Source organism: Cyprinodon tularosa, unplaced genomic scaffold (genome assembly GCF_016077235.1).
Source record: "Cyprinodon tularosa strain WSP-4 unplaced genomic scaffold, ASM1607723v1 ctg377, whole genome shotgun sequence".
In the NCBI taxonomy this organism is placed as follows: Eukaryota; Metazoa; Chordata; class Actinopteri; order Cyprinodontiformes; family Cyprinodontidae; genus Cyprinodon; species Cyprinodon tularosa.
Genome location: NW_024039093.1, coordinates 23,165 through 35,234, shown reverse-complemented (window position 1 = coordinate 35,234; position 12,070 = coordinate 23,165). Strand labels below are relative to the sequence as shown.

The 12,070-nt window shown below is 38.2% G+C and overlaps 1 protein-coding gene across 2 annotated transcripts; it reads right to left on the bottom strand.

Moving 5' to 3' along the window:
* Positions 1 to 547: 547 nt before the first annotated feature.
* On the bottom strand, positions 548 to 12,022 carry LOC119791000 (GTPase IMAP family member 4-like). 2 transcript variants are annotated; one of them, XM_038296791.1, is made up of 8 exons: positions 11,882 to 12,022; positions 11,671 to 11,739; positions 11,386 to 11,463; positions 9,299 to 9,349; positions 9,177 to 9,227; positions 9,042 to 9,092; positions 8,856 to 8,906; positions 548 to 1,277 (listed from the first exon to the last, which is right to left on the bottom strand). In XM_038296791.1, the coding sequence occupies exons 2-8, from the start codon at positions 11,711 to 11,713 to the stop codon at positions 556 to 558; spliced, it is 1,047 nt and encodes a 348-aa protein (XP_038152719.1). In that variant the 5' UTR covers positions 11,714 to 11,739; positions 11,882 to 12,022; the 3' UTR covers positions 548 to 555. The 2 variants fall into 2 exon arrangements, with proteins under 2 accessions (XP_038152719.1, XP_038152720.1); XM_038296792.1 differs by lacking the exon at positions 8,856 to 8,906.
* Positions 12,023 to 12,070: the final 48 nt, after the last annotated feature.

Sequence of the window (12,070 nt, the reverse complement as noted above, 5' to 3'; positions counted from 1 at the left end):
TTTATCTGTTCTATACATCCTTTATGTCACATTAAAGGTTTAAATATCAACTCTTATTACATTATATTTATATATTAATGCTACCTGAAAAAGACAATTATTTTACCACTTAAAAACTGTTATTTTAATCATTTAATACATAAATAGCTTGTCTCTTTCCACAGTAAATACATGGCATTTAACCTCACAAAAACACACGAATCACACGTTATGATCCTTTAAAACTTATCAACTTCCTTTGATTGTCATATGAACCCCATAAATAACGTGGTGTTTATTTAAAACCCTTAAATTTCAGTTTATTTCTCTGAAATCCCAAATAAAATATGACAAAGCACGAAATACCGAAGTAGAGTGTGAAACAATCCATTGCACCACTCAGATAAAATGTTTATATTTCTATAAAAATATGCTCAAATGACACCATCAGAGCCCCGTTTCATAGTGTAACTTAGTGCCGCACCTTTGGACCAGTTTTTGGATAAAACTGCAGGCTGAATAAAAAAAAAAAAAAAAAAAAAAAAAAACACTATCATCTCTGTCTCTGTAGTTTCATCAGTTATGTTTTATTTTCTTAGCCAGTTCCAGGGACATGTCATCCAGCAGCTTGTCCCTCAGGTAGTCCTCCCTCCTGTGAACCTCATGGACTAAATGTCCCCTGATCTCCTTCATCTCCATCACACGCTCCACTAAATTTCTGCGTAAATCAGACCGTGCTTCAGGCGGCAGGTCTGGCCTGTTGTCCACCAGCTCCGGCCTCTGACCACATAAAGACAGAGCCCTTTTCAGCTGCCCTGAATCGGCCTCCAGCAGCTGATCCACTGTGCGTCTCCGTCCCAGTCTGTCTGCATGGGTGAGCACTGGGATGATGTATTCCATGACTCCCTCTCCAAACAGCTCCAGGGCACCTTGAACGGCTTGGATGGGGTCGTGGTCGACGGACATGCTGGAGCCTGGGGCCCGGATCACCAGCAGAAAGGCATGTGGACCTGGGCTGGTGAGCTGAAGGCTCCTTAGGGCCTCCCTGGCCCGATTGGTGTTTCCCAGAGAGGACCCCAAAATATCTGGGGTGTCAATCACTGTAATCTCTCTACCGTCCACCACCGCACTCCACTTGGTGCTCTGCTTTAAAGGATCCATGGATGCTCGGGTCACGTCTCCTCCTAACAAAGCATATGCTATGGAGGTCCGTCCTCCTCCGCCGGGCCCCAGGAGGATCAGCCTCAAACCCGACTTCTCCAAAGTCCCACTGATCGGATGTCCATCTCTAGATGATCCTGCAGAGGCGAGAAGTTTCTCTAGTGAATAAAAACCTTTTTTGATTGATTTAAAAAAAAGTCTCCCAACTCTAAAGGCTTAAGAGAAGCCCTTTCAACACCGAAGCCCTAAAACAGGGGTCAGAGGTTGACCATCTTACTGGATATCTGTGAAGACGCTGCAAAGACCCTGTTGTACAGGTGCTGGTCATAAAATTAGAATATCATGAAAAAGTAGATTGATTTCAGTAATTCCATTTAAAAAGTGAAACTTGTATATTATATTCATACATTACATACAAACTCATATATTTCAGATGTTTATTTTGTTTAATTTTGATGATTACAAATGACAACAAATGAAAATCTCAAATTCATCATATCAGAAAATTAGAATATTGTGAAAAGGTTCAAAATTGATGGCCCCTGGTGCCACACTCTAATCAGCTAATTAACTCAAACCACCTGCAAAAGCCTTTAAATGGTCTTTCACTCTAGTTCTATAGGCTACACAATAATGGGGAAGACTGCTGACTTGACAGTTGTCCAAAAGACGACCATCGACACCTTGCACAAGGAGGGCAAGACACAAAAGGTCATCGCTAAAGAGGCTGGCTGTTCACAGAGCTCAGTGTCCAAGCACATTAATAGAGAGGCGAAGGGAAGGAAAAGATGTGGTCGAAAAAAGTGTACAAGCAAGAGAGATTACCGCAGCCTGGAGAGGATTGTGAAACAAAACCCATTCAAAAATGTGGGGGAGATTCACAAAGAGTGGACTGCAGCTGGAGTGAGTGCTTCAAGAACCACCACACACAGACGTATGAAAGACATGGGTTTCTGCTGTCGCATTCCTTGTGTCAAGCCACTCTTGAACCACAGACAGCGTCAGAAGCGTCTTGCCTGGGCTAAAGAGAAACAGGACTGGTGAGTGGTCCAAAGTCATGTTCTCTGATGAAAGTAAATTTTGCATTTCCTTTGGAAATCAAGGTCCCAGAGTCTGGAGGAAAAGAAGAGAGGCACTTCATCCACGTTGCTTGAAGTCCAGTGTAAAGTTTCCACAGTCAGTGATGGTTTGGGGTGCCATGTCATCTGCTGGTGTTGGTCCATTGTGTTTTCTGAGGTCCAGGGTCAACGCAGCCACATACCAGGAAGTTTTAGAGCACTTCATGCTTCCTGCAGCTGACCAACTTTTTGGAGATGCAGATTTCATTTTCCAACAGGACTTGGCACCTGCACACAGTGCCAAAGCTACCAGTACCTGGTTGAAGGACCATGGTATCCCTGTTCTTAATTGGCCAGCAAACTCTCCTGACCTTAACCCCATAGAAAATCTATGGGGTATTGTGAAGAAGAAGATGCAATACACCAGACCCAACAATTCAGAAGAGCTAAAAGCCACTATTAGAGCAACCTGGGCTATCATAACACCTGAGCAGTGCCACAGACTGATCGACTCCATGCCACGCCGCATTGCTGCAGTAATACAGGCCAAAGGAGGCCCAACTAAATACTGAGTGCTGTACATGCTCATACTTTTCATGTTCATACTTTTCAGTTGGCCAACATTTCTATAAATCCTTTGTTTTTATTGGTCTTCAGTAATATTCTAATTTTCTGATATGATGAATTTGAGATTTTCATTTGTTGTCATTTGTAATCATCAAAATTAAACAAAATAAACATCTGAAATATATGAGTTTGTATGTAATGTATGAATATAATATACAAGTTTCACTTTTTAAATGGAATTACTGAAATCAATCTACTTTTTCATGATATTCTAATTTTATGACCAGCACCTGTATAAAGCTATAAAACGGGGGTCGGCGAGCTGCGGCTCCCCGGACCTTTTTCAAAAATTTATGACAATAGATTTTTTGTTTTTGTTTATTTTAATATGTTTGCAGGAGGTCAAACAAACATTATGTTTTCCAATGCTGTAAACATTTTAATTTAAACAATAAATGCATGTTTGCTTTGTAATGAGAGGTTGTCAAAAAATAAAAAGAGTCATTTGGAAAGGTATTTCGAAGGAAGGCTAAATATGCAGCCCACTACCAAGTTGGGAGTGAGAGAAAAAGTGCGATTGCAGAACTTCTGGAAAGACTAGAGGAAAGTAAAGAGAGATTTAAAAAGTGGATTTCATCTCCAAACTCCACTACTGCTGCTAGTTTTGTTACAGGCATAGAAAACCTTTCACAGATCAAACAGGTAGCGCTCTGATGCAGGGATGGGGACTTTCTTCAATTTTTTCCCCTCAAATCGTCAAAATAAATACCAAACAAAGGAACGTTGGTGACGGAGGATGTGGGATTTCAGGGTTAGAGAGAACTGCTCTGATGGATGTTAGTTCCTGCTTGGTTCCTCGTCACTCAATCAACTCCTCCCAACAGAAACACTATAGAAAGATTCCTTTATCGTGTTTCTACAATTCCATTAATGCAACAAAACCTAAAGCGTGTGGTGAAGCGGCGTGCGGTGAGTGTATCACTGCTCCTCCCTCACCTCATGTTACTATGTGACATTTGCTCCAGGACAAACATTTAATCATGAACACTTATTATATATTTCTAATAAAGCTGAAAATGTTTAATTTCTCTCTGTTTGAGGCCCACTGACAGAAAACAAGAGCAGAGGCTGTTTTTTACTGCATTTTAACCATCTCTAAACACATCCAATACATTCGTCGAACACGCGTTGTGTTAACAGTCTGGACACATTTTAAACAAAGTATTTTACAGTTTTCAGATCTGTTAAAAAAAAAAGGTTTACATACTTTAATGTTTCAGACCATGAAACGCAGTTATTATTAAGTGTAGTTTCTAATCATTGATGCCATTTATGACCTCTTTTATAGTTGGCTAATACATTTAGAGCTCGTGTTGCCCTATGAGGCTTATAGAAGACTTTTACTTTTACAGAAGACTCCACACAGATTTGTTTTTGTTTTTTTGACCCAATATTGCTCTTTGAACCATTTGGGTTGCCGACCCCTGGTATAAAGGAATGTATTTTTTCTACTTTAAAATGTTTGCCCATGTTCATTTTTTCATATAACTGACCCCTGATGTTTGCAGACATCCATTATTTTCTGTTCTTTCTTTACTTGATTGTCTATAGTTGTGGTGTTGTGCAAAGATAATTATCCCCGCCAGAATTTGTATCCTCAATTCCAACCTACTAAATATGAAACTTGGGGTGTGTTATCTTTAAGAAAGATGAGCGTTGTTACTTTATTCTTCACTCACATGTTGTAGCAGAATATCGTCTGTGATATTGATTAAACAAAAGAACATGAGAGCGTTTGCTTCAAAACGGGACGCTGACAACAGCGTAAACTCTTTTTGCTGATAGCATACGGCTCCTTGTTTCGACATGTTCCATTAAAAAAAAAAAAAAAATCAATCGTTTCACGATGACTAAATGTTCTCATCTCCTTGAAAACTGATGTCAGGGGTGGCTGTAGGAAATTTGGGGCCCTAGGCAAAGACAGGCAGGGGGCCCTCTGAATTGTGAAGAAAACACATAAAACAGACCCATTCTACAGAATAAAATATAAGCATTTTCCCCGTTCTCTAGCTTTTTCTCTGCCTCAAGCTTCTTTTCCAAACATACGGATTAATCAACCGGAAGCAGTTCAGCGCAAATATATTGCGATATAATAAATCTGACCAAATTGTTTTTATAAATGTTTTTTCTTGTGCCACGATAATCACATTTTATGAATTTTAATTGCAAATAATGCTTTAATTAAAAAAATAATTATTTAATGACTTAATGATTTTTAATGACCAGCAGAAACCCTTTATCCCTCTCTTCTTGTCCCTTTTCTTCTTGTTTTCCTCTCTATGTTTTGTACTCAGCTGACTTTTCATGCTGTCTCTAAAGGAATGAAAGATTTTTTCCAAGCACTAAGCTCACTTAGCTGATTGCTCCTTCCTGTGTTTCCAAAAAGGCCAAAGTAAATAACCCAGTCCTTCTTTTCACTGTAGACAAGCCATGATCTGCTTCTCTGTTCTCCATTTTTCATTTGGATGAAATAATAGCTGCATGAATCATGACAGCAGACAAGATAGAGGAGAGCAGGAGGCGGGGGTTACCAATCTACTGAGAAACACTTATTATAAGCGTTCGAATGGGATTTAGCGAAAGTATTTTTTATCAAAAACATAATTAATGAGCACCAATAACGAATAGTTGTATTAATCATACATGTAAACAGAGTTTTATGGGGCCCCCAGGAACTTGGGGCCCTAGGCAACTGCCTAGTATTGCCTAATGGTAAATCCCCTCCCGCCTGTTGTCAAACATTTTCTTATAATAAAAATGAAATAGTAAATGGATTGCACGTGTACATATTTTAGACTACACCCCTTCTACGTATACTGTGTTATATTTAGTGCTTAAATCTATATTTGGGTTTTATATTGACTTATAAATTTCTGTATGTTGTACTACCCTTATGAAATAGAGGCGGCGTGAACTCGATCAGCTGTGACTCTGTGGTTGCTCCCGGCGAGGGGAAACAGACTCTGGCTGGGATAACTACCTTGGCACAACACTGGGAATAAAGTTTGAAAAGCAAACACATAGAAATAAGAATTCCCACCGGAAGATTTTAAAGGGAAAGGTAATTAATCCTAAACCTGACTGAACACCTTTGGTTGATCCCCTCCGCTGACGTTAATCCTAATCCTAACATTGCTGGGTTAAAGAACTTAAAGTCATAAGATTTAATACGACTTCATTAGAATTCTGCTGGGATCGAGTTCTGGTGGCATCTTTTGACCTCAAACTGTAAAAATGTCAGCACAACTCATTGGATAAATGAAGTAAAGTCGTTTTTGATGAGATATTCCAGATACTGCTCACCAAGCAGACATCATTAAAATAGTACAGTAGAAGCCATTCAAAATTTTCCCTCTTCCCTTGATGGGTCCTTGGCTGGTCCCTGAGAATTCCTTTTTAAACATCAATCTTTGCACTAAAATATTCTGTCTGTCATGATTTGTTGACATTAAAGGAATAGTACACCCAAAACATGATTAGCCTTCATTTTCTACTCACCCCCATGCTGAACAACACTCTGGAGTACTTTTTTGATATCTCAAATGCATCTGGAGATCTGGGAGGCTTCTTGCTGTCTGCTGACTTTCAAATAATGGAGGTCTATGGCGCCCGAGGCAGAAAGGTCCATAAAAGTCCACAAAAAACGTGTCAATATTCCTCCATACTGCTCGTCCAATGTATTCCAAGTGTCCTGAGTGGGTAGCATCCAGAATTTACTCGAAACGAAGTCATTTAGAATGTTTTTAGAGCATAAACAGTAGTGTATAGGATTTCCTGAAAGCGCGTGCCTGCGCGATCACGACGCTACGGAAGCCGGCAGACCAAACCAGATGAAAGTGCACATTCAGCGTCTGCTCTGCCAATAATGCAAGCGTAGAAGAAGAAATGTGCTGTTTACCTGTGCAAAGAAAGAAACAACGAAAGAAAAATGTCTGAGGACTTCAGTGTTGAGGAAGAGCATGAGTTCTTTGCTGAGCTGAATGCGCACTTTCATCTGGTTTGGTCTGCCGCGGTTTCCGTAGCGCCGTGAACGCGCTTTCAGGAAATCCTATACACTACTGTTTATGCTCTAAAAACATTCTAAATGACTTCGTTTCGAGTAAATTCTGGACGCTACCCACTCAGGACACTTGGAATACATTGGACGAGCAGTATGGAGGAATATTGACACGTTTTTTGTGGACTTTTATGGACCTTTCTGCCTCGGGCACCATAGACCTCCATTATTTGAATGTCAGCAGACAGCAAGAAGCCTCCCAGATCTCCAGATGCATTTGAGATATCAAAAAAGTACTCCAGAGTGTTGTTCAGCATGGGGGTGAGTAGAAAATGAAGGCTAATCATGTTTTGGGTGTACTATTCCTTTAAGATCTAAAGCGAAGCGCCATCTCCTGGTCAGACCCTGTAATGCAGGGAAAGAGTGGAGTCAAAGTAAAAAAATATGCACGCCAATGAGAAGGCCAGTGGCTGGAAGTTGGAGGGGATTTTGCTGCCATGGTGCTGGCGTTTCACTGGGAGCGGCCATTTTGAACGGCTGCTACTGTAACTATCTTTAACTCGGAGCTGATTCGGCACAATCCAGTTCCCATCCCAGACTTTCCTTCCTTTCTTTCTTCCAGTTATACTGTTTGCTACATACAACTCCCTTTTTTATTAAATAACCAGCATCTTTGAAACGTTAGAGAACTGTTTGATTATGTGAATATATGCATAATAAAGAGGAAAAGAATAAGATAGGAAATGGAGAAAGAGCCTCATTAAACAACATGTCTTGCTTTTCAAGACATGTTTGTATGAAGGGTTTTTGGGGATGTAATAAATCTCACTGAACTATATATTAACATTTATCTTGTAAAATGATTTTTAATGTGCTATTTCTACCTCATAAAATTGTTAAATGAGTAAACAACAAAAAAAGGCCCACTAGGATGTTGCAAGTAAATTTCCTTTTGGGATTATTACATATTTTCAAATTGCATTTAACCCCCAGATTTAAGACCTTTGGTCTAATCTAATAAATTTATTGTTAAGACTTCAATCATTTATCACTATGGTTTTATTCTGGTAATGTTTCAACTTTAATCTCATAATGTTAGGATTTTATTCTCATAGGTGCAATATTTTGACTTTATTTTTTTACAATTTAATTATTACTAGCATTTTTTTAATGTCATTACTTTATTATTTTAGGATAATGATTTTGATCTTATGTTCTGAGTTTTAACTTGTAACATTACAACCTAAATCTAATTCTATAACTTTAATCTCTTAATGTTACGACTATTTTAATGTTAGGAATCTAATTTCACGACTTTAATCTCATAAAAATACGATTTTAATATTACGTCTTTAATCTTGTAATTTTACAATTTCAATATAATTCTATGATTTTAATCTCAATTTTACGATTTTTAATCTTGTAATGTTCTATTTTTGGTAATGTCATGGTTTTATTTTGGAACGTTTTGACTTTATTCAGGGAATGTTACGAGTTTAATCTTGTCAGGTTATTAATTTTTTCCTCTTAGACTTGATGTTAAGATTTTATTTGGTTATTTTATTCTCATATTTAACAAGTTTTTTCTCATAGATTTTATTTTATTCCTCTTGTGATATTATGACTTTAGATTAATAATTAAAATAATATCTCTTAGAATACACTTAGTACTTCAAAAACCTCCAATTAAGGACCTCTGGTCTAAGCTACTAAATTCATAGCATTTCTAACATCCTTAAACAGTAGATTTTTTCTGTATATTAATAATATATTGTCTTGAATGAAACAAAAACAACTTTTAAAAATATAAAAATATATATGTTAATGCCTGTTCCCTATAAATAAACAGAAGAAGCTTTTCAAGGCTTACCGTATATAAGTCACCTCAATAAAAAAAAAGAAAAAAAAAGGATTATTTCAACTATAATCTGAACTATGAGGCGTGGGACAGAGCCAGGGGGTGGGGGTGGTCTGAAGATACGGAGAACCCTAAAGAAATGAGCCCAAATTTAAAAACAATGAATCTTAATGACCTGTAATGGCTCTGATGATGGGAGCCATCCACCGGAACTTGGAGGAAAATGCTGAGAAACCATCAAATTAGACGTTAGTCTGACTAGATTATAATTGCAGTTGTATGTATTTCTGTTGCTGATAAAGGTCCATTTTGATTTTAAAACCATTAAATAATATCCTGTAGAAAAACAAGAGGTGCTTACCAGCTAGAAACCGCCAAATTTTTGAAAGCCATTTTATCAGGTTCTTGATTCCTGAGACAAAAAGGACAAAAAATGAAATCAGGAAGTTTAGGCTTCAGATTAGGATTACTAGAAATAAGACGTATTTATTCATACCTCGGAGGGTTCCAACCAGGTGGCTCACCCAGCCCCAAAGAGCTGACAGACCTGAGGCAGAGCAAAACACACGTTGCCTTGGTGATTTCAGTTCTTTATAGTGGAGCATGAAGGAAACTCACCGGTTATGTAGCAGAAGAAACGGATCGGCCAGCGGATCAGGGCTGGGAGAGCTGCAGGGAGATCAAACTGCTTAAAACCAATCAAGACCAATAATCCACATCTCAACAGGACTATAATCACCAAATTGATATAACTGATTAATAAACACTGTTATGAAACAGAAGAATGCTGAGAAGAATCCATTTAAATAATAAAAAGTCTTTACTGTGGTTGTTGATGCTGTTTATAACCAATTTTAATTATGACCAAGTATTTATTGGGATTTGATTGATGCAGCGACACACAGTGGGCGATCATTCCCAACACAAAAGGATTTAAACTTGTTTGTTTAAAACTACATTTTTTTTAAACTAATAGTTTTTTTGTCCAAGTCCTCTCAGAGCTAGCCTTGTACTACTGATTCTTTCCCCACTGCATCACCCGAGTGAGTTTGAGTTTAGGGTCACAAATTAATGGATGGACATTTCCCTCCAGGGTTCCTTTACTTACATTAAGGAAATCCAGACCCTCACACCACCACCACCATGTAGGACTGTCAGGTTATTTTTTTTGTCAAAACCTGTTAGTTATACACCTGATGTGACTGCAGCCATTCAAACGCCAGTCGAATGGCAGCCCACTACCCTGCAGTTCCCACAGAAATCCCATCCAACTTCCAGCCACTGGCCTTCTCATTGGTGTGCATATTTTTTTACTCTGACTCCAGCCTTTCACTGAATTACAGGGTCTGACCAGTAGATGGCGCTTCTCTTTAGATCTTAATGTCCACAAATCATAACAGAAAGAATATTTTAGTACAAAGATTGATGTTTATAAAGGAATTGTCGGGGACCAGCCAAGGACCCATCAGGGAAAGTTGGGACATTTTTTATGGCTACAACTGTACAGGTTTAGCGCCTCTAGTGGCTAAAAGATGAACAGTGTTGCTCAGAGATCAAGGGTTTTAACCTGTTTACAATCAAGTAGCAGAGGCTATGCTATCCGGTAAAAATTACATAGTTATTTCACCTAATTTTATTTATGTAGAACCATGTAAATTTTTTTTTTATTTTTATTATGCCATTTTACATTTGTTTTAAATGTGCCATTTTATGCTATGGTATATTTAATTATTTATAGGTGCATTAAATAAATGAATGGTAGATATAAGTATTAAGTTGATGATATGCTGCTTTTAGGGCTGAAACAATAAATCCCATTAATTGATTATTGAAATAATCAACTAATTTAGTAATCAATACATTGTTAACTGGAGTATAGAGTTTTATATGCCTTTATCTAACAGAGCGACTTACTTAGAGCAAGAATTATACCAAAAGTGTTAAAAATATATAAATATTTTGCATTTAAGATAAAAAAATCTTGTTGGTCTTCAATATGCTATATCCAGAACTTCTTAAGTGGAAACATTTCTGATTCTGTAAAAAGTCTTTGAGGAACCTTCTTCTATTAGATTATTAATTGAAAAAAATAATAAACAGATTAATTGATAAAACAATCATTACTTGCAGCCCTATTTGCTTTAACTAATTTTGTCCCTTTAATCATGAAATCGTTATACGACCCCTGGACGGGTCAAACTTGAGGGAAACTCTGCTTAGATGTTGACATCATGGGCCTCCTGGAGAAGTTTTGGTTATGCAGACACTCCTGGAAAACATTTACACTTATTTAAAGCGGTTCTCAATTTTTCAATAGCAATTATAATAAAACTTCCAGCTGTAATCTCGAGTTTCTTCTGATCCTGTCATGATGGGGTTTCTTTCAGATATCTTAGAACCTGTCTGATAAGATGAAGTAGGCTCTATGTGAGCTGGTAATGATTTGATTGATCAAACAAGGGTGGAGATGACAGCATCACTGAGGCTTTTTGTTTCTATTGGGATTGAAAACATGTATTTGATTAACTTAAAAGAGGCAGAAACTCTTCCTAGAGGGCAAATACTTTAACACTGAAGTCTGTCCTAACAAAAAATCTTTTTCAGAGATAAATAGGGTAAGCTTCATGCTCCAAACTGCTGCAGAAAACAAATTAGAGGCACAATGCAGGCTCTGTTAGTGAATAGGGAAGGTGTAGGCGACTGACTTTGCGAAAATCTGTAGAGAAGATATCCCACCACAGCGAAAGCTCCCATCTGGGCATTGCTGCCGCCAAGGAACCAGCCTAAAAACGAAGGAAAAGGGAATATTAGTTAAAACGCTGCTGTTATGGACGTCTGCAGCCTGGTTTACGAGGCTCTAAGACTTTATTGTATGCGAGGTGTAATTGATTTTGATTAAAACACAGTTAAGTCATTATTATTCAGCTGTCATGGATTACACACACATTTTCTTTTTTTTTTTTTACAGATCAAACTTTAATCTTTCCTACCAGCAGAGGCAGCCCCCGCGTCATTTTCACACTGACACTCCATCTCTCGGCACAAGGAGAAGTATCAATCTTTGTAAAAGTAGCAAGAATTACAAACGAAACAGGAGGAAGAGGATCGAAACACTTGAAGGCAAAGACAGCAGATCAATCCTGCACAAAGTCCATGTCAGCCATTTTTTGGAGATTAAAACGTTATCTGAAGAGTCATTACCTTGTGAGCGCCGGCGTAAACTCCAGTCCACATCTGACACAGCGGCTCACACCAGGGCAACGTTTTCTTCCTGCTGCATTCTGCCACTCCCAGTCTGATTAGGCTGAACAATGAGGAGAGAAAAAATCCTGCAGGTATGCGTTTTATCAGGCCTCCCTTTGGAAGGACACACCTTCTTCCCAGAAGAAC